At 40.9% G+C, this 21,937-nt stretch overlaps 1 protein-coding gene across 1 annotated transcript in view; it reads right to left on the reverse strand.

Annotated features, from left to right (window-relative positions):
* The window catches only part of LOC112709070 (dehydrodolichyl diphosphate synthase 6-like), a 41,657-nt gene extending 20,164 nt beyond the window's left edge, over nucleotides 1–21,493 (reverse strand). The window contains exon 1 of the mRNA XM_025760972.3: nucleotides 20,845–21,493. Within this exon, the coding sequence (XP_025616757.2) occupies nucleotides 20,845–21,258 (414 nt within the window). The 5' untranslated portion in view covers nucleotides 21,259–21,493. The remainder of the gene's footprint in view (nucleotides 1–20,844) is intronic.
* Nucleotides 21,494–21,937: the final 444 nt, after the last annotated feature.

Here is a 21,937-nt window from a genome sequence, read left to right on the forward strand (position 1 = left end):
ACATTAAGAGCCCATAGAGGAATAATTCTGGCATTCAAACGCCAGAAATGGGTGGGAAGCTGGCACTGAACGCCAAAACCATGTTCAGTCCTGGCGTTCAACGCCAGAAGCAAGCAAGGAATTGACGTTGAACACCCAAAGGAAGCATAGTTCTGGTGTTCAGATGCCAGAAACAGGTGAGGAGTTGGCGTCTAACGTCACTCTAGCTTCCACCCCTGGCATTCAAATGCCAGTGGGGGATCAGACACATACAAGTGCTGATAATAACCCTTCTAAAAAGGCTTCTCAACCTACATCTGTAGGCAATAAACCTACAGCAACTAAGGTTGAGGAATACAAAGCCAAAATGCCTTATCCTCAGAAACTCCACCAAGCGGAACAAAATAAGCAATTTGCCTACTTTGCAGACTATCTCAGGACTCTTGAAATAAAGATTCCGTTTGCAGAGGCACTTGAGCAAATACCCTCTTATGCTAAGTTCATGAAAGAGATCTTAAGTCATAAGATGGATTAGAGGGAAACCGAAAAAGTTTACCTCACTGAAGAATGCAGTGCAGTCATTCTGAAAAGCTTACCTGAAAAGCTTAAAGATCCCGGAAGCTTTACGATACCATGCACATTAGAGGGTACTTGTACCAAGCAAGCTCCATGTGATCTTAGGGCAAGTATCAACCTAATACCTGCATCTATTATCACAAAGCTTGGTTTGACTGAAGAAGTCAAACCAACCCGGATATGTCTCCAACTTGCTGATGGCTCCATTAAATACCCATCAGGCATGATTGAAGACATGATTGTCAAGGTTGGACCATTTGCCTTTCCTACTGACTTTGTGGTGCTGGAAATGGAGGAGCACAAGAGTGCAACTCTCATTCTAGGAAGACCTTTCCTAGCAACTGGTCGAACCTTTATTGATGTCCAAAAAGGGGAAGTAACCCTGAGAGTCAATGAGGAGGAGTTCAAGTTGAATGTTGTCAAAGCTATGCAGCATCCAGACATCCCAAATGACTGCATGAGTGTTGATATTATTGACTCTCTGGTAAAAGAGGTCAATATGACTGAGAGTCTCGAATCAGAGCTAGAGGATATCTTTAAAGATGTTTAGCGTGATCTGGAGGAATCAGAGAGAATGATAGAACCTCTGAAAATCCCTCAGGAAGAGGAGAAACCTCCTAAACCCGAGCTCAAACCATTACCACCATCCCTGAAATATGCATTTCTGGGAGAAGGTGATACCTTTCCTGTAATCATAAGCTCTACCTTAGAGCCACAGGAAGAGGAAGCACTAATTCAAGTTCTAAGGACACACAAGACAGCTCTTGGGTGGTCCATTAGTGATCTTAAGGGCATTAGCCCAGCCAGATGCATGCACAAGATCCTATTAGAGGGTGACGCCAAGCCAGTGGTTCAACCACAAAGGCGGCTGAATCCAGCCATGAAGGAGGTGGTGCAAAAAGAGGTCACTAACTTACTAGAGGCTGGGATTATTTATCCTATTTCTGATAGTCCCTGGGTAAGCCCTGTCCAAGTCGTCCCTAAGAAAGGTGGCATGACAGTGGTCCATAATGAAAAAAATGAACCAATTCCTACAAGAACAGTTACAGGGTGGCATGTGTGTATTGATTATAGAAGGCTCAATACAGCCACCAGAAAGGATCATTTTCCTTTACCATTCATAGACCAGATGCTAGAAAGACTGGCAGGTCATGACTACTACTGCTTCCTGGATGGATATTCAGGTTATAATCAAATTGCAGTAGATCCACAGGATCAAGAGAAAACAACATTTACATGTCCATCCGGAGTATTTGCATACAGAAGGATGCCATTTGGTTTGTGCAATGCACCTGCAACCTTTCAAAGGTGCATGCTCTCTATTTTGTCTGATATGGTGGAAAATTTTCTGGAAGTCCTCATGGATGACTTTTCAGTATTTGGAGACTCATTCAGCTCCTTTCTTGACCATCTAGCACTTGTTCTAAAGAGGTGCCAAGAGACTAACCTGGTTTTAAACTGGAAAAATGTCACTTTATGGTGACTGAAGGAATTGTCCTTGGGCACAAAATTTCGAACAAGGGAATAGAGGTGGATCAAGCTAAGGTAGAGGTAATTGAAAAATTACCACCACCTGCCAATGTTAAGGCAATCAGAAGCTTTTTGGGGCATGCAGGATTCTATAGGAGGTTTATAAAAGATTTTTCAAAAATTGCCAAACCGCTGAGTAATCTGCTAGCTACTGACATGCCATTTATCTTTGATAATGAGTGTCTGCAAGCATTTGAGACCCTGAAAGCCAAACTGGTCACGGCACCAGTCATCTCTGCACCAGACTGGACATTACCATTTGAATTAATGTGTGATGCCAGTGACCATGCCATTGGTGCAGTGTTGGGACAAAGGCATGACAAGCTTCTACACGTCATTTACTATGCCAGTCGTGTTTTAAATGACGCACAGAAGAACTACACAGCCACAGAAAAAGAATTACTTGCAGTGGTTTACGCCATTGACAAGTTCAGATCCTATTTAGTGGGATCAAAAGTGATTGTGTACACTGATCATGCTGCTCTTAAATATCTACTCACAAAGCAGGATTCAAAACCCAGACTCATCAGATGGGTGTTGCTTCTGCAAGAGTTTGATATAGAAATAAGAGACAGAAAAGGGACAGAAAACCAAGTAGCAGATCACCTGTCCCGAATAGAACCAATAAAAGGGGCATCCCTCCCTCTTACTGAGATCTCTGAAACCTTTCCGGATGAGCAACTCTTTGCCATCCAGGAAGTGCAATGGTTTGCAGATATTGCAAACTACAAGGCAATGAGATTCATACCCAAAGAGTACAGTAAGCAGCAAACAAAGAAATTGATCACGGATGCAAAGTACTATCTTTGGGATGAACCATATCTCTTCAAGAGATGCGCAGATAGAGTAATCCGTAGATATGTGCCTAAAGAAGAAGCACAGAAGATCCTCTGGCACTGCCATGGCTCACAGTATGGAGGACATTTTGGAAGTGAGCGAACAGCCACAAGAGTCCTCCAATGCGGCTTCTACTGGCCTACTCTCTATAAAGATTCCCGAGTGTTTGTACTTAATTGTGACAGTTGCCAAAGATCTGGCAATCTGCCTCACAGTTATGCCATGCCTCAACAAGGGATCTTGGAGATTGAGTTGTTTGATGTATGGGGTATTGACTTCATGGGGCCTTTCCCACCATCATACTCAAACACTTATATTCTGGTGGCAGTGGATTATGTATCCAAATGGGTGGAAGCTATTGCAACACCCACTAATGACACTAAGACAGTGCTAAAATTCTTCCAAAAACACATCTTCAGCAGATTTGGTACCCCTAGAGTATTAATCAGTGATGGGGGCACTCATTTTTGCAATAAACAGTTTTACTCTGCTTTGGTTTGATACGAAGTTAGCCATAGGGTGGCCACTCCATATCATCCACAGACAAATGGGCAAGCTGAAGTCTCTAATAGAGAACCTAAAAGAATCCTGGAACGGACTGTGATTAACCGTAGAAGGGATTGGGCAAGAAGCTTGGATGATGCTCTGTGGGCATACAGAACAGCATTCAAGACCCCTATAGGGACCTCTCTATACCAGCTTGTGTATGGAAATGCATGTCACTTGCCAGTGGAACTGGAACATAAGGCCTATTGGGCAACCAGATTTCTAAACCTTGATGCCAAGTTAGCTGGAGAAAAACGATTGCTCTAGTTAAATGAGTTAGAGGAATTTAGACTCAATGCTTTCGAGAATGCAAAAATTTACAAAGAGAAAGCAAAAAGATGGCATGATAAGAAATTGTCATCCAAAGTCTTTGAGCCAGGGCAGAAAGTTCTGCTATTTAATTCTAGGATCAAATTATTCCCCGGGAAATTGAAGTCCCGGTGGAGAGGACCATATGTGATTACAAGTGTGTCACCATATGGATACGTAGAGCTCCAGGATAATGATTATAACAAAAAGTTCATGGTTAATGGACAAAGAGTCAAACATTATATTGACAGCAATTTTGAGCAAGAATGCTCAAAACTGAGACTTAACTAAAGCTCAGTAATAGTCTAGCTAAAGACAATAAAGAAGCGCTTCCTGGGAGGCAACCCAGCCATTTACAAAGCTTATTTGTTAATTAATTGATTTTTACAGGTATATGTCAAGTATCTTCAAGGTAAAATAGCAACTGCTTAAGTTCACAGAGTTACAGGAGTTAGAGGATAAAACAGCAAAAAAGGAAGCTCACTGGTGCGAAAAAGCCAGTAAAAGCTATTTTGGGCGTTGAACGCCCAAAAGAAGCACCTACTGGGCGTTCAACGCCAGTAAGGATAGCCATCTGGGCGTTAAATGCCAGAAAGGAGCATCTTATGGGCGTTGAACACCAGAAAGAAGCACCTTCTGGGCGTTCAACGCCAGATTTGCAGCGTCCTGGGCGTTCAGAAAAACGCCCAGTGATAAAGGAGTTCCTGGCGTTCAACACCAGAAAGAAGCAACAGCTGGGCGTTGAATGCCCAGGAGAAGCTGCACATGGGCGTTAAATGCCCAAAACATGCAGCGTTTGGGCGTTTAACGCCAGGATGGTGGGGAGGAGGTAAATTCATTTTTACTTCAATTTTTTTTTAATTTTTATGTTCCAATTCATGATTTCTTACATAAACATGTTACAAATTCTCATCCTTAAATTCCAAAAATTTTAATCCTAATTTCTAAAAACTTTTTTTCAAAAATATCAAATGTATCTTAATCCATAAACACAAATCTTTTTCCAATCCAATCCAACTCTTTTTCAAATCTTTTTCAAAACTCATCTATCTTTTTGAATTCGTTTCAAATCCTTTTTAATTTATTCTCATATCTTTTTTTCAACTCATCATATCTTTTGAATTTTGAAATTGCCTCTCCCTCTATTCCTCTCCTTTCCTTTCTTTTGCTTGAGGACAAGCAAACCTCTAAGTTTGGTGTGATTTGCCATGATCACTGAGCTAAAACTCATCAAGATCATGGCACCTAAGGGAACAGGAAGAGCAAGGATGTGACTTGATGGAACTGAAGCGTCAGAAATTATCTCTTGAAGGATCAAGCACCCCACAGACTAGAGGAACACACACTTCCCAAAATAAAGGTTGTTGAGTCCTAATCTTTGCCTTAACTCTGTGATAACTGTTCTTATTATGAATTTACCTTAGAAGTTATATATTAGTAGTAGTAATTAGTATCTCTATTTTGATTTTATCTCCAATTAAGCTATAATTTATTTTTCTCATCATCATCAAACATGAATAAAATAGTAGATTTTTAGAATAAAGAGGCAATATTTTTTCGAGTTCTTAATAAGGAAAATTCTAATTATTTATATGTGGTGGCAATACTTTTTGTCTTCTGAATGAATGCCTGAACAGTGCATATTTTTTATATTGAATTTTATGAATGTTAAAATTGTTGGCTCCTGAAAGAATGATGAACAAGAGAAATGTTATTGATGATCTGAAAAATCATGAAATTGATTCTTGAAGCAAGAAAAAGCAGTGAAAAACAAGCTTGCGAAAGAAAAAAATGAAAAGTCGGTAATTTGAAAAAAAAAAGCAAAAGAGGTAGAAAAAGCCAATAGCCCTTTAAACCAAAAGGCAAGGGTGAAAAGGATCCAAGGCTTTGAGAATCAATGGATAGAAGGGCCCAAGGAAATAAATCCAGGCCTAAGCGGCTAAATCAAGCTGTCCCTAACCATGTGCTTGTGGCATGCAGGTCCAAGTGAAAAGCTTGAGACTGAGTGGTTAAAGTCGTGATCCAAAGTAAAAGAGTGTGCTTAAGAACTCTGGACACCTCTAATTGGGGACTCTAGCAAAGCTAAGTCACAATCTAAAAAGGTTCACCCAGTTATGTGTCTGTGGCATTTATGTATCTTGTGGTAATACTGGAAAACAAAGTGCTTAGGGCCACGACCAAGACTCATAAAGTAGCTGTGTTCAAGAGTCAACATACTAAACTAGGAGAATCAATAATACTATCTGAATTCAGAGTTCCTATGGATGCCAATCATTCTGAATTTCAAAGGATAAAGTGAGATGCCAAAACTGTTTGGAGGCAAAAAGCTACTAGCCCCGCTAATCTAATTAGAATCTGAGCTTCACTTAAAACTCTGAGATATTATTGCTTCTTGATTTCTTTTTATCATATTTTATTTATCTAGTTTCTTGGGGACAAGCAACAGTTTAAGTTTGGTGTTGTGATGAGCGGATATTTTATACGCTTTTTGGGGGTAATTTCATATAGATTTTAGCATGTTTTAATTAGTTTTTAATAGAATTTTATTAGTTTTTAAGCAAAAATCATATTTTCGGACTTTACTATGAGTTTGTATGTCTTTCTGTGATTTCAGGTATTTTCTGGCTGAAATTGAGGGAGTTGAGCAAAAATCTGATTTAGGCTGAAAAAGGACTGCTGATGCTGTTGGATTTTGACCTCCCTGCACTCGGAATGGATTTTTTGGAGCTACAGGAGTCCAATTGGTGCGTTCTTAATTGGGTTGGAAAGTAGACATCCAGGGATTTCCAGCAATATATAATAGTTCATACTTTGCACGAATATAGATGACGTAAATTGGCGTTCAATGCCAGTTCCATGTTGTAGTCTGGCGTCCAGCACCAGAAACAGGTTACAAGTTGGAGTTCAACGCCAAAAACACGTTACAACCTGGCGTTCAACTCCAAAAACAGCCCAGGCACGTGAGAAGCTTAAGTCTCAGCCCCAGCACACACCAAGTGGGCCCCAGAAGTGGATTTCTGCACCAATTATCTTAGTTTACTCATTTTATGTAAACCTATGTTACTAGTTTAGTATTTAAACAACTTTTAGAGACTTATTTTGCATCTCATGACATTTTTAGATCTGAATTTTATACTCTTTGACGGCATGAGTCTCTAAACCCCATTGTTAGGGGTGAGGAGCTCTGCAGCGTCTCGATGAATTAATGCAATTATTTCTGCTTTCCTTTCAAACATGCGTGTTCCTATCTAAGATGTTCATTCGCGCTTAATTATGAAGAAGGTGATGATCCGTGACACTCATCACCTTCCTCAATCCATGAACGTGTGTCTGACAACCACCTCCGTTCTACATCAGATTGAATGAGTATCTCTTAGATTCCTTAATCAGAATCTTCGTGGTATAAGCTAGATTGATGGCGGCATTCATGAGAATCCAGAAAGTCTAAACCTTGTTTGTAGTATTCCGAGTAGGATTCTGTGATTGGATGACTGTGACAAGCTTCAAACTCGCGAGTGTTGGGCGTGATGACAAACGCAAAAGAATCAATGGATTCTATTCCAACATGATCGAGAACCAACAGATGATTAGTCGTGCTGTGACAGAGCATTTGGACCATTTTCACTGAGAGGATGGGAAGTAGCCATTGACAACGGTGACACCCTACATAGAGCTTGCCATGGAAGGAACTTTGCACTTTTGCATTGAGTTGAATATTACATTACAGGAATTCAGAAGACAAAGCATCTCCAAAACCCTAACATATTCTCCATTACTGCACAACAAGTAATTATTTCACGCTCTTTTATTTTTTCTAATAATTCAAACTGATAATTATAATTGATATCCTGACTAAGAATAATAAAATAAACATAGCTTGCTTCAAACCAATAATCTCCATGGGATCGACCCTTACTCACGTAAGGTATTACTTGAACGATCCAATGCACTTGCTGGTTGGTGGTACGAAGTCATAATAAATCTTGATTTTGATATTGGGATTACAATTTCGTGCACCACTTGCGAAAAGAACTAATTCAATAATTTTTGAAAGGGGTAGTGAATTTCGGTCATCAAGTTTTATGGCGCCGTTGCCAGGGATTGGCTTAAATTTGACAGTGATTAAATTGATTGGAGAGTTAGATTAAGCAATTCAATTTCCTTGTTTTTTAATTTCTTTTATTTAGCAATTTTTTTTTATTTTGAGCTCTAGATTCTACCCTCCACAAAGAATCAATAAGCTGAGAGCTGAGGTGCAAACTTTCAGAAAACAAGATGGAGAAACACTCTATGAAGCCTGGAAGAGATTCAAAGATCTGACAAGAAGATGCCCACCAGAAATATTCAATGAGTGGGTACAACTACATATCTTTTATGAGAGACTATCCTATGAAGCAAAGAAGGCAGTGGATCATTCTTCAGGAAGCTCACTCAACAAAAAGAAAACAATTGAAGAGGCTATAGATGTCATTGAGACTGTAGCTGAAAATGAGTATTTCTATGCCTCAGAAAGAACTCAGAAGAAGGGAGTGCTAGAACTCAACTCTGTATATGCTTTGTTAGCTCAGAACAAAGCAATTGCAGCTCAAATAGCAGCCTTAACCAAGAGGATGGAGGCTAACCAAGCCTCAGTCATTCAAGACCAAACTCTTCAATAAGAAGGTAATGCATCAGAATCTGAAGGTGAAGGGAACAAGCTAATTATATGCACAATTCATCCAGAACACCATATGACCCACACTCTAAGACATACAACCCAGGTTGGAAGAACCACCCAAACTTTGGATGGGAAAATCAACAAAACCACAACCAGGACCACAACAAGCCTTATCCATCAAATCAGCATCCCAACCACAACCCCAACCATCAAAAAGGGAACCATAGACCCTACCATAACTCACAAAACATATCATACCATAACAGCCAACCCATACACCACAACCTTAATCAAGATGCACCATCCTCGACTATACAACCATGCAAAATCAAGAGCAATTTTGAGAGGATGGAGGTTGCAATAGCACAACTGTCATCCCAGATTTCAGGGGCAGTCTCCTCCCTCATGGACAGACAAGCACAAACTGACAGAAGGATAGATGCTAATCAAGAGGAATACAGGTCAAATCTGAAAAATTAAGGTGAAGCAATCTCAAAGTTGGAAGCACAAGTGGGGATTTTGTCCAAGCAAATTCCACTTTTCATACACACATTTCCCAACGATACCATGGCTAACCCAAGAGGGGAATGCAAAGCCATAACTCTAAAAAGTGGGAAGGTTGCAGAGGAAGGAACCCCAAGCAAGGATAATCATGAAGAGGTTGTACCAAAACATGGGAATGATGATGAAGGGGAGACTCCAGCTTCACCTCCACCAAAACCAGTTTTGAAGCCTTATGTGCCAAAGGCACCATACCCGCAAAGACTAAGAAAAGATGGGAAGGATGGCCAGTTCTCCAAGTTCCTAGAGATCTTTAAGAGCTCCAAATCAACATACCATTTGCTGAGGCATTAGAACAAATGCCACTCTATGCCAAGTTCTTGAAGGAGCTTATAACCAAAAAGAGGAACTGGGAGGCAAAAGAAACCATAGTATTGATTGAGGAGTGCAGCGCCATCATACAGAAGAAGTTGCCTCAAAAGTTGAAGGACCCAGGGAGTTTTCAAATCCCCTGCATCATAGGGGATATCACTATTGAGAAAGCTTTTTATGATTTGGGAGCTAGTATAAATCTTATGTCCCTGACTATAATGAGAAGGATGAAGATTGAGGAAGCCAAGCCAACAAGAATGGCACTCCAATTGGCTGACAGAACATTTAAGTTTCCACATGGGGTGGTGGAAGACTTGCTAGTGAAAGTGGGAGAGTTTATTTTCCCTACTGATTTTGTTGTGCTGGACATGGAAGAAGAGGCCAACACGTCAATTATCCTAGCAAGACCATTTCTAGCTACTGCTGGAGCCATCATTGATGTGCAGAAAGGGGAACTAGTCTTGAGATTGCATGAAGAGAAAATGGTCTTCAACATCTAAAGCAATGAGTTACCCCAAGGAACCCATAGGAGAATACATGCTGGTAGACACCATGGAGTTCAAGAAGTCATGGGAGAAGAACAATGTGAAGACAACATTGAGCTGCAAGCACCAGATGGAAAACTACCACAAGCAACCATGAGGAACTCAATCATGCCAACTACCACAGACAACAAAGATGTAGAGTCACCAAAACTAGAGCTGAAAGCTTTACCACCCAGCTTGAAATATGCATATCTGAGTGCTAACAACACTTATCCAGTAATCACAAATTCAAGTCTGAGTAAGGAACAAGAAGATGAACTTATCCAAGTGCTGAGACAACACAAGGATGCCATAGAATGGACACTTTCAGATTTAAAGGGGATCAGTCCTCCAATGTGCATGCATAAAATCTTACTTGAAGAGGATGCCAAACCCTCAAGACAGCAACAAAGGAGGCTGAACCCAACTATAAATGAAGTGGTTCAGAAAGAAGTGTTGAAATTGTGGCAAGCAGGGGGTGATCTACCCCATCTCAGACAGCCCTTGGGTAAGCCTGGTGCAAGTAGTTCCTAAGAAGGGAGGGATCACTGTTGTGGAAAATGAGAAGAATGAAATGATACCCACAAGGATGGTGACCGGATGTCGTATGTGCATTGACTACCGAAAACTTAATGAAGCCACCCGGAAGGATCACTTTCCCCTGCCCTTCATGGATCAAATGCTTGAAAGATTGGCAGGACATGAGTATTATTGTTTCCTAGATGGATACTCGGGCTACAACCAAATTGTTGTAGACCTCAAGGATCAGTAAAAAACTTCATTTACTTGTCCATATGGTGTATTTGCTTATAGGAGAATGCCCTTTGGATTGTGCAATGCACCTACAACATTCCAAAGGTGCATGTTCTCCATTTTTTTAGATATGATTGAGAAGTTCATAGAAGTATTTATGGACGACTTTTCTGTGTTTGGGGACTCAAATTCTGATTGCCTATACCATCATTCTCTTGTGCTAAAAAGGTGTCAAGAAACCAACCTTGTTTTAAATTGGGAGAAGTGCCATTTTATGGTAACTGAAGGGGTGGTTCTTGGTCACAAGATTTCAAAAGATGGCATAGAAGTAGACAGAGCAAAAGTGGAAGTAATTGAAAAATTACCTCCACCTTGCAATGTCAAAGCAATCAGAAGCTTTTTGGGACACGCTGGGTTCTATAAGAGGTTTATTAAAGATTTTTCAAAGATTGCAAAACCCCTTAGCAACCTACTTGTCTCAAATACTCCTTTTGTTTTTGATAGAGATTGCATGGTAGCCTTTGATGAACTCAAAAATAGACTCTCCTCTGCACCTATCATAGCACCACCAAGCTGGGATCTTCCCTTTGAGCTAATGTGTGATGCATCTGATTTTACTATTGGTGCTGTCCTAGGATAGAGGAAAGACAAGCTAGTACATGTTATTTACTGTGCTAGCAAGGTCCTTAATGAAAATCAAAGGAACTATACCACCACAGAGAAAGAACTTTTAGCCATAGTTTTTGCTTTTGATAAGTTTAAATCATATCTCATTGGCTCAAAAGTAATTGTGTTCACGGATCATGCAGCACTCAAATACTTGCTTACCAAACAAGAATCCAAGCCTAGACTAATAAGGTGGATCTTGCTGCTCCAAGAATTTGATATTGAGATTAAGGATAGGAGCGGAGCAGAGAACAAGGTAGCTGACCACCTCTCAAGGATCCCACAAGAAAAAGAAATGCAGCAAGTAGCAGTAAATGAAAGCTTTCCTGATGAACAATTGATGATGATTCAAGTAGCTCCTTGGTTCACAGACATAGCTAATTTCAAGGCCATTGGGGAGATACCAACTAACATCAATAAGCACATGAGGAGGAAGCTAATCAAGGATGCCAAACACTACATCTGGGATGACCCGTATTTGTTCAAAAAGTGTACTGATGGTGTCCTAAGAAGGTGTATATCCCATGAAGAAGGGCAGGAAGTATTATGGAAGTGCCATGGATCAGCATATGGAGGTCACTTCAGTGGAGAAAGGACAGCAGCAAAAGTGCTTCAATCCGGATTTTACTGGCCAACAGTGTTCAAGGATGCAAAGAAAATGGTGTCAAGGTGTGATAAATGTCAAAGAGCTGGTAATCTAACCAAGAGGAATGAGATGCCACAACAATACATACTAGAGCTGGAACTATTTGACGTATGGGGAATAGATTTCATGGGACCCTTCCCAATCTCCTACTCAAATAGCTACATATTAGTGGTTGTTGATTATGTTTCAAGATGGGTAGAGGCCATAGCTACCGCAACAAAGGACAACAAGGTTGTGATAAGCTTCTTGAGAAGGAACATCGTCAGCAGATTTGGAGTTCCTAGAGCTCTCATTAGTGATGGAGGGTCACACTTTTGCAACAAACAACTGGAAGCACTCCTTCTCAGATATGGAGTCAAACATAAAGTGGCAACTCCATACTACCCACAGACCAACAGGCAAGCCGAGATCTCCAACAGGGAGCTAAAATAAATCCTTGAAAAAACTATTAGAAGCTCAGCAAAGGACTGGTCTAGGAAGCTAGACGATGCTCTATGGGCCTACAGGACAGCCTTCAAGACCCCCATTGGGATGTCACCATACCAACTAGTATTTGGCAAGGCTTGCCAGTTGCCAGTTAAACTAGAGCACAGAGCCTTCTGGGCTATAAAACTACTGAATTTTGATGAGCAGGCTGCTGGAGAGAAGAGACTGATGCAACTCAATGAATTGGAAGAGTTTAGAAACCAAGCATATGAGAATGCAAAAATCTACAAAGAAAACACAAAAAGGTGGCATGACCAAAAGATAGCAAGAAGGGAGTTCACTGAAGGATAGAAGGTGTTACTCTACAACTCAAGACTCAAGTTCTTCCCTGGAAAAAGTCTCGATGGTCAGGACCTTTCACCATACTCAAAGTGTTTCCCTATGGTCATATGGAGCTCATGGAAGACAAGACTTAGAGAACTTTTCTGTCAATGGTCATAGACTCAAACACTACTTGGGAGGCTCCATGGAGGAGCAGAGAGTGAGCTACAAGCTCAGCTAAAGATGAAGGAATGTCAAGCTAATGATAATAAAGAAGCGCTAGTTGGGAGGCACCCTAACACTTTATCCTTTTTGATTTAATTGCTTTTCCTTGAAGTAGTTTGAATTCTGTTGATAGTTTAATTTTCAGTAATTAGGATTAGTTGCAATTGTAGATTAGGAAGTTTGATGTTAGCTTTGATAGTTAGATTTTCTTTACACTCTCTTATTTCTTTCTATTTAGGAATTGCAACTTGATGAATGCAGAACTAATGATGAGTGAATGGGTTGAGAACTAGTTAAAGTGCTAAGTTTGGTGTGGCCTCCTACCCACTTAATCTAGGCTTACAAACAATTAATAGTTTAAGTTTGAAGAGTAAGCCCAGAGATTAAGTTTTGTGTGGCCACCACCAATGATCACATAGCAGCCTAAGTCACCCAATTTGAAAGCACTTAATGCTTTGGGTAAGAACATGAACGTGATTTAATGAGTTCAGAGGAGTTGGAATCAAAAGAAAATGAAAAGATTAATGTTATTCCACTTTTATGAACACATTAAATACACAATGATGAAACCAATTTATTAAGATACTAAAGAATTAAGTTTGGTGTCCCAAGGGACACCCATCAGTTGCAACCCAGTTTATTCTTGATGAGAAGGAATGTGAAGGGGTAATTTTATCATCACTAATGGGTTCAGTTTCAATTTCAGGAGAGAAGATGGGGCCCACATGGTAAAAACTCACAAAACAAGGAAGTCAAAGTGTACTTGCACTTTGGAACTCAACACATGCAGAAGATACTGTGAGAAAAGAGTTGGCGCCTTTCCCCACGCTAGGCGCCACTTCCCAAAGTGGGAAAACATTTAATCTCTTTTATTTCCCACCTTCGAACCATATCACTCACCTATTATAAAAGCTTCACTCTCCATCTCCCCTCCCACTTCAACAACCCCTACACCACTCACCTTCGCTTCTCTTTTCAACTTCTATCCCTTACTTTCTTCTTTTTCTTGATTGGGTCAATCAAGTCTTAAGTTTGGTGTTGGAGCAAAACCTTGTTTTGCCTTCTCTTTCTTTCAACCCCCTCCCCAATTTTTTTCACACTCTCCCAACCTAATGGCACCACCAAAAAGCTCAGCCTCAAAGAAAAGAAAAACCAAAGAACCAACCTCTAGATCCTCAAGCTCTTTTAATACCTACAAGTTCCTCTCCGCATTCAACCAAAATCAATTTTATGGTTAGGTGAGTGAAAGGGAAATCATTCCAGAAGTTGGGTTTCAACTAGAGAGGAATGAGCACATTGAAATCAACATTGAGATTGAACAAAGGGGTTGGTCACTTCTATGCAACCCACCAAGGAAAATGGTAGAGAGCATGGTGAAGGAGTCCTATGCCAACGCAGTACCTCAACCAGGGCAACAATATGGCTACATTAGCTATGTGAGGTGGAAATTCATTGACTACAGCCCCTCTAGCATAGAAAGAATGCTAATGGTGAAGAGGACAAGCTCCACTCGAAGATATGAAGAGAGAATGAAGCAACAAGACCCTGGGTTTGAGGAAATTCTGAGTGAAATCTGTGTGATGAATGTACAGTGGATAAATGACAAGGATGGGATACCCAACCAATTGAGGAGAAGAGATTTGAGCCCCCAAGCTAGAGGGTGGCTAGAATTTGTGAGGAGGTCCCTAATCCTCACATCCAACACTTCAGAGGTGACCAAGGAGAGAGCTGTGCTCATCTACAACATCATGAAAGGAGAAAACATCAACATAGGGGAGATGATTACCAACAACATCAACAAAGTGCTGAAGAGAACCAGTGACAACACAAGGTTGGCTTTCCCCAGCATTATACAGAGGCTATGTGATGATGCTGGAGTTGAAAAGATCATTGACGAGGTGCTTGTGAAGCAAGATAAGTTCATAACTGCCAAAAAGATGGCCAAAGTGGTGGCTATCCACCCGCTCAACAAGGGTAGAGAATGAAGAGCTCATGCTCATGAACCACAACAACAAGAAGAAGAGGGAGAGGCAGAAGAGCAACCTCACTTCCTAGCACTTCAACCACCACCACACTACCAATATCAACAGTTTCAAGAGGGATTCAATTGGAAGCAATTGTAAGGAGTTGTACACCAAATGAAGGGAGATCTACACCACTTGAGGGAAGATGTCAACCAATTCAAGGAGGCTCAGCAACAACAATGGAGCCAAGTCAACCGAAACATTCAACAACTCCAAGAGAATTGGGAGCACATGAGGAAGGAGCAGCAAGAACAATTTGACTGGGGAGAAGTGCGAAGCGCACTGGATAAAATAGGAGAGAAAAGCAAGTGATAATAGAGGAACTTGGCTGAATTCAGACATCTCTATTATGCCAGGACCATATCCAGGAGGTAGTATGACATCAACACATAAGCGAAGCTGAATCACTTGTGTAACGCTGTAGCCGCTCTAAACCCAGGATACCCAACCTTCATGCAAGGGATGGAAGAGTTAAGTGCAAGACAAGAGGAAATCCTAGCCAAACATAAGGAAGATGAGAGGAATTACATAAGGAGGTTAGGATTTTAGAAGCCCAAGGATACCAAAGCTCAAGAAGGTTCCTCCAAGCCTGATGAAGGTGGCTCATCCCCTCCCAAGAAGAAGGACAAGGGGAAGAGGCCAATGAACAAAAGATGAAGCTGCTCAAGGTTGTTGAGTCTCATGGTTGACACTTTCCAATTTCTGAATTCTATTTAAGCTTTTGCTTTATTTACTTCTTGAATAATCATGCTAGGATAGTTTATGTTTGATGCTTAGTTTCAAGTCCTATTTGAAGTCTTTATGAGTTTTTTTTACAAGAAAGAAAATGCCATGTATTTCAAGTCTTCATTACAACTTAAATAAAAGTAGAGATTGTTTCCATAAGAGTTACTATGAGTTGTGCAAAAACAATGAGAGAGACCAAGGCCAAGAAGGATCATCAAACAAAATAAGAAACAAGAAACTAAGTGTAGGACCTTGGATGAACTAAAAAGAAAATGAGTCATGGAGAGTGATGAGCGGATAATTTATACGCTTTTTGGCATTGTTTTCATATAGTTTTTAGTAAGTTTAAGCTACTTTTAGGGATGTTTTCATTAGTTTTTATGTTAAATTCACATTTCTGGACTTTACTATGAGTTTGTGTGTTTTTCTGTGATTTCAGGTAAATTCTGACTGAAATTGAGGGATTTGAGCTAAACTCTGAAGAAGGCTGACAAAAGGACTGCTGATGCTGTTGGATTCTGACCTCCCTGCACTCGAAATGGATTTTCTGGAGCTACAGAACTCCAATTGGCGCGCTCTCAACGGCGTTGGAAAGTAGACATCCAGGGCTTTCCAGCAATATATAATAGTCCATACTTTATTCGAAGAATGACGACGTAACTTGGCGTTGAACGCCAAGTACACGCTGCTGTCTGGAGTTAAACGCCAGAAAAACGTCATGATCCGGAGTTGAACGCCCAAAACACGTCATAACCTGGAGTTTGACGCCAAGAAATGCCTTAGCTCGTGAATTCATCAAGCTCAGCCCAAGCATACACCAAGTGGGCCCCGGAAGTGGATTTATACATCAATTACTTACTCATGTAAACCCTAGTAGCTAGTCTAGTATATATAGGACATTTATCTATTGTATTAGACATCTTTGATCTCAGTTTTGTTTTATTCTTCATCTTAGGGGATCATTGATCACGTTAGAGAGGGCTGGCCATTTGGCCATGCCTGAACTCTTTGCTTATGTATTTTCAACGGTGGAGTTTCTGCACACCATAGATTAAGGGTGTGGAGCTCTGCTGTACCTCAAGTATTAATGAAATTCTATCTTCTTTTATTCAAATCTCTCTTATTCTTATTCCAAGATATTCATTCGTACCCAAGAACATGATGAATGTGATAAGTCAAATTACCCTTATCATTATTCTCACTTATGAACGCGCGTGATTGACAACCACTTACGTTCTACATGCAACAGAGCTTGAATGCGTATCTCTTAGATTCCCCAACAGAATCTTCGTGGTATAAGCTAGATAGTTGGCGGCATTTATGAGGATCCGGAAAGTCTCACCTTGTCTGTGGTATTCCGAGTAGGATCCTGGGAATCCGGAAAGTCCAACCTTGTCTGTGGTGTTCCGAGTAGGATTCCGGTAATGAATGATCGTGACGTGCTTCAAACTTTAACCTGCTGGGCGTTAGTGACAGACGCAAAAGAGGGATTCTATTCCAGTAGGAGCGGGAACCAACCGGTGATTAGCCGTACTGTGACAGAGTGCGTTAGCATAGTTTTCACTGCGAGGATGGGATGTAGCCATCAGCCATGGGTGATGCCTCCAGACTGGTTAGCTGTGCGAGTGACAGCCGCACAGGATATTTCCCCGTGAGGAATGAAAGTAGCCACAGTTGATGGTGAACCCCTATACAAAGCTTGCCATGGAAAGGAGTAAGAAGGATTGAGTAGAAGGAGTAGGAGAGCAGGCGTCCGAGAGCTCTACAGCATCTCCATCCGCTTATCTGAAATTCCCACCAATGAATCTGCATAAGTGTTCTATCCCTTTTATTGTTTATTTCTTTTTATTATTCCTATCCTCGAACCTATAAATAATGTTTAATCTGCCTAACTGAGATTTGCAAGGTGACCATAGCTTGCTTCATACCAACAATCTCTGTGGATTCGACCCTTACTCACGTAAGGTTTATTACTTGGACGACCCAGTACACTTGCTGGTTAGTTGAACGGAGTTGTGAAAATAAACAGTGCCATAAGAGTAAAGATATGCTAAAGCTCAAAAGATAGTAATCACAATTTCGTCCACCAGAGAGCAATTAGGCCTAGAAGGTATAACAAAGGGAAGACTAAGGGGTATTCCTTGAATATCCATAGAACTAAGATGTAGTAAGTAATAAAGACCCAAGGCTCTGAGCATCAACTACTGGGATGGAAAAGAAAAAGAAACAATAAAAAGCTCAAAAAGAATCAATGATCCTAGTAGATGCTTGTAGTGAAGATGTGTCAAGAAGAGACCTGGGCAAGTAAATTCTTAGGGGTGTCTCAACACCCAGTACCTTAAGACCAACTGGTTTGGGAGTGCTAGTTGAAAGCCTAATTAAAAGGTTGTCTTGAGACAAAACACTTAAAGTCGTGGTCAAGAAAGCAAAACAACCTTTACTACCTCAAGGTGACAATCAATAGAAAGGACCTCTAAAGCCTATACCTGAGGGAACCCTCAAGGATCCAAGAGCTTTCCATGACAATTAAAACATTCATACATGTGTTAGACACTTAGCTTTACTCTTAGTTTTATTGCAATCATTCAAAGCCAAGGCCTCAATATATAAAAGCTACTCACATTAATTTGCTTGGGACAAGCAAAGCTTAAGTTTGGTGTTGTAATGACTTGCATTATCTACCCTTCTTTCTTGCGTAAAGAAGACCATAAAAGAGCACAAATCTCATTTGATCAATACAATTCATGCATTATTTGGTGAATATTATGGTATACTACTTTGAGATGAGTTGTGCTGAATTTTAGGTGAAAAAGGCATCAAGAATGGGAAGAAGACAAACAAGAAGTTGGACGTGTGAAACTGGCGTGCCACTTGGGGGCAAACGCCACAAAAATGCACTGGCGTGGCACGCCAGGAGCTAAGCGTGGCACGCCAGTACTAAATTCCAGAAGGGAGATCCAAGCATGCGTGTGGGCATGGCACGCTAGTACAAAATTTTAGAGAGCAAGATGGAGGACACAAAAGGGGCGTGGCACGCTAGGTTGGGCGTGGCACGCCTGACCCATCAACTACTATGGGCGTGCCACTTGTTCAAAGGGGCGTGACATGCCAACTCACTATATCAAGAAGAACCTCCACTACGGCGTGCCACTTGGTGTCGAAGGCGTGGCACGCCAGCTCCAAAAAGCCACTTGGGCGTGCCACTTGAAGACCCAGGCGTGGCACGCCAAGCTTGAAGAGTGCAAAAATACATGGGCGTGCCACTTGAGCAGCATAGCGTGGCACGCTGGTACACTAATTCAAAGAAGGGGCTGAAGGCAGTTGAAGACTGGGCATGCCACTTGAAGTCGAAGGCGTGGCACGCCAACCCCTTAACCTCACTTCGGCGTGCCACTTGAGCAACCAGGCGTGGCACGCCAATGCACAAGATAATACGAGCAAGGACTAGGCGTGCCACTTGGTGTCGAAGGCGTGGCACGCCAATCCGAGCATGTCACTTAGGCGTGCCACTTGAAGGTCGAGGCGTGGCATGCCAATTACTGGAGCGAGACAAGATCATGGGCGTGGCACGCCAACCTATAGGCGTTGCACGCTGGTATAAGTTTCCAGAAAGGGTGGAAGAGGCCAATTACATGGGGCGTGCCACTTGGTATCGAAGGCGTGGCACGCCATTCACTATTCTTCACTTAGGCGTGCCACTTGAGCAACCAGACGTGGCACGCCAGTTCTTTCAGAGGCCAAAGAAGCATTGGGGTATGCCACTTGAGTTCGTGGCGTGGCACGCCAAACAGAGGAACCACTCACTCACAAAGGGGCGTGGCACGCCAGACCCTGGGTGTGCCACACTAGTGCAACTTTCCAGAAAAGCTTATCCAAGCACACAACAAGGGCGTGGCACGCCAGACCCTGGGCGTGCCACGCTAGTTCAAGTCTCCAGAAGCAAAGGAAAGTGGAAAAAGCAAAGGGCGTGCCACTTGAGCTCGAAGGCGTGGCATGCCAGCACAAGAATTCCACTATGGTGTGCCACTTGAGTTCGAAGGCGTGGCACACCAAGGTTGACAAAGGGACTAGCGTGCCACTTGAAGGATTGAGCGTGGCACGCCAAGCTATTTTGAAGGGCATGTGACACGCCGGTGAAGCGCCAGCCACACGCCAGCTAAGAAGTCACGCCTATTGAATGTTTTCTTTCCCTCCAAAATGTAATTTTCCCTTTTCACTTTTGTAATTCTTTTAATTTTACTATGAGTAGTATAAATACCCCCAAGGAGTACTGAAGAGGGGTTAAGCAGTTAGTTCTAGATCCACTTTTACATTCCACTTTTGAGTACTTTTCAAGCTATGAGTAGCTAACTTCCCTCTCATTGAGAGAGGGAGCTCTGTTGTACTTGATGGATTGATAATAGTAAAATTCTTCTTCTCTTCATCTTCTCTTTGATTTTCTAGAAGGAATTTCGTTCTTAATGCTTAGTGTTCAATTATCTTGGGAATGAGATTGAATGCAATTGGGTTTCATGGGAACCTTGGGAAAGGAAACATGAAACCATGCTTGAAATCCCTTCTCACACTTGAGTAGAATCTGGGTTTTGGTGATGGGATACGTGACATATAATCCCACCTCTACCTGGACCTATGAGAATATGTGGTATAATCAGGGACCAAGCATATCTCTCTTCATGAGCAATTAGACCAAGGAATTGGCTATTGATCAAGATCTGAGAGATTAAGTCACCAAGAGATTAGGACTCAATCAATCATGATTGCCAAGAGGTCAATGAGTTGCATGATTGAAGAGGATATAAGCTAGATTTGATCCAAAGAGACAACATCTCCCAATCTCAATGAATTTCCCCATTCTATCTATCCATTTCTTTACAGCTTAATTTTACATTCAGCAATTCCCTACTCCCATTTACATTCAAGTCATTTATAATTCAGCACTTTACATTCTGCAATTTCCATTTCTGCACTTTATTGCTTTCCTTTACATTCTAGTCATTTACATTTGTGCCATTTACAATTCTGCACTTCACAATCTTATTGATTCGCTTAACTAATTCATCAATCAATTAAAACTGCTTGAATTTGCCAATCTCTGTGGATACAATCCCACTCCACTGTGGGTTATTACTTGGCGATAATTTTGGTGCGCTTGCCAAAAGAAATAATTCACTAATTTTTGAAAGGGGTAGTGAATTTCGGTTATCACTTTTCCATTGAAATCCTCACAGGTTCAGCCAATAACTGCAAGTTTCCAATAAAACATAGTTTAACACCGTATTCATTGATAATGCTTTCATTTTGAAGCAACTCCTCAATCTTTTCTCGCATCAATTCCATCAATGATTGCACCTCTTTGGGCTTTCTTTTGAAGTTATTGATGCTGAATGCATAGACAGTTACATACTTCACTCCTAATTCATAACAATACCTAAGCATGGAAATGAGAGATAAAAATCCAGCCTTATGACCAATCCCTTCAGCCAAGTTACTCTTCTTTGCAAACCTTCGATTCCTATCCATGATAAAAGCAATATGATGTGGCACAGGACCCATAGATAATATGCCAAATATGCATCTCCTAAGATAGCTGGATAAACCTCCAAGTAGGTTGCTTGTAATACCTCCAGTATCTTTGTGCATGGATGTGTTCCGCAATGCAACTCAAAGTGTCTAAGATAAACCTGCCAGAAGAAAACGTTGTTATAAGTTAGCATTAGAAAGAGTTAAAGCAACAGAAGCACATTATCAAGATACAAGCTCAACAGCTAAAGCAATAACAATGTCAAACATAAATGCAATACAGAAAATCAGTAAGAAACAAAAGAAGAAAGAAAAAATAAGCAACAACAAAAGTTAAATACCACCAACAAATAATCACTCTAAACCCTCAAATCAACAATTATTCAACAAAAATTAAGAAACATCATACTTAAAAATTAAAAAATGGCAACAGCAGCATAACAAATCCATTTTAATCAACAATTTTAACAACACAAAATCAATAATTTAATTAATTTTAGATTTAGAAATCACAAATTAGAGTATCAGACATTCAAAACACTGAAACAGATTCAACAGTGATGACACTAAATTTAGCAGAGCATTAGCAAGGAAGAAGAAGAAGAACATTAGCAACATTATTTGAACAAAAAATTCAGAAATTAAAAGTAAGAAGAAGAACCGAGCATTCAGAAACTAAACAAAGCCATCAGTAACCAGAGAAAAATTAAAAGAACCATCAGAGTAACAAAACTTCAAACATTCACAGCAAACTTCAAAGCATCAGAGTAATAGATCCAGAACCAAATTTTCAGAGTAA

The sequence above is a fragment of the Arachis hypogaea genome, chromosome 9, assembly GCF_003086295.3.
Source record: "Arachis hypogaea cultivar Tifrunner chromosome 9, arahy.Tifrunner.gnm2.J5K5, whole genome shotgun sequence".
Classification (NCBI taxonomy): Eukaryota; Viridiplantae; Streptophyta; class Magnoliopsida; order Fabales; family Fabaceae; genus Arachis; species Arachis hypogaea.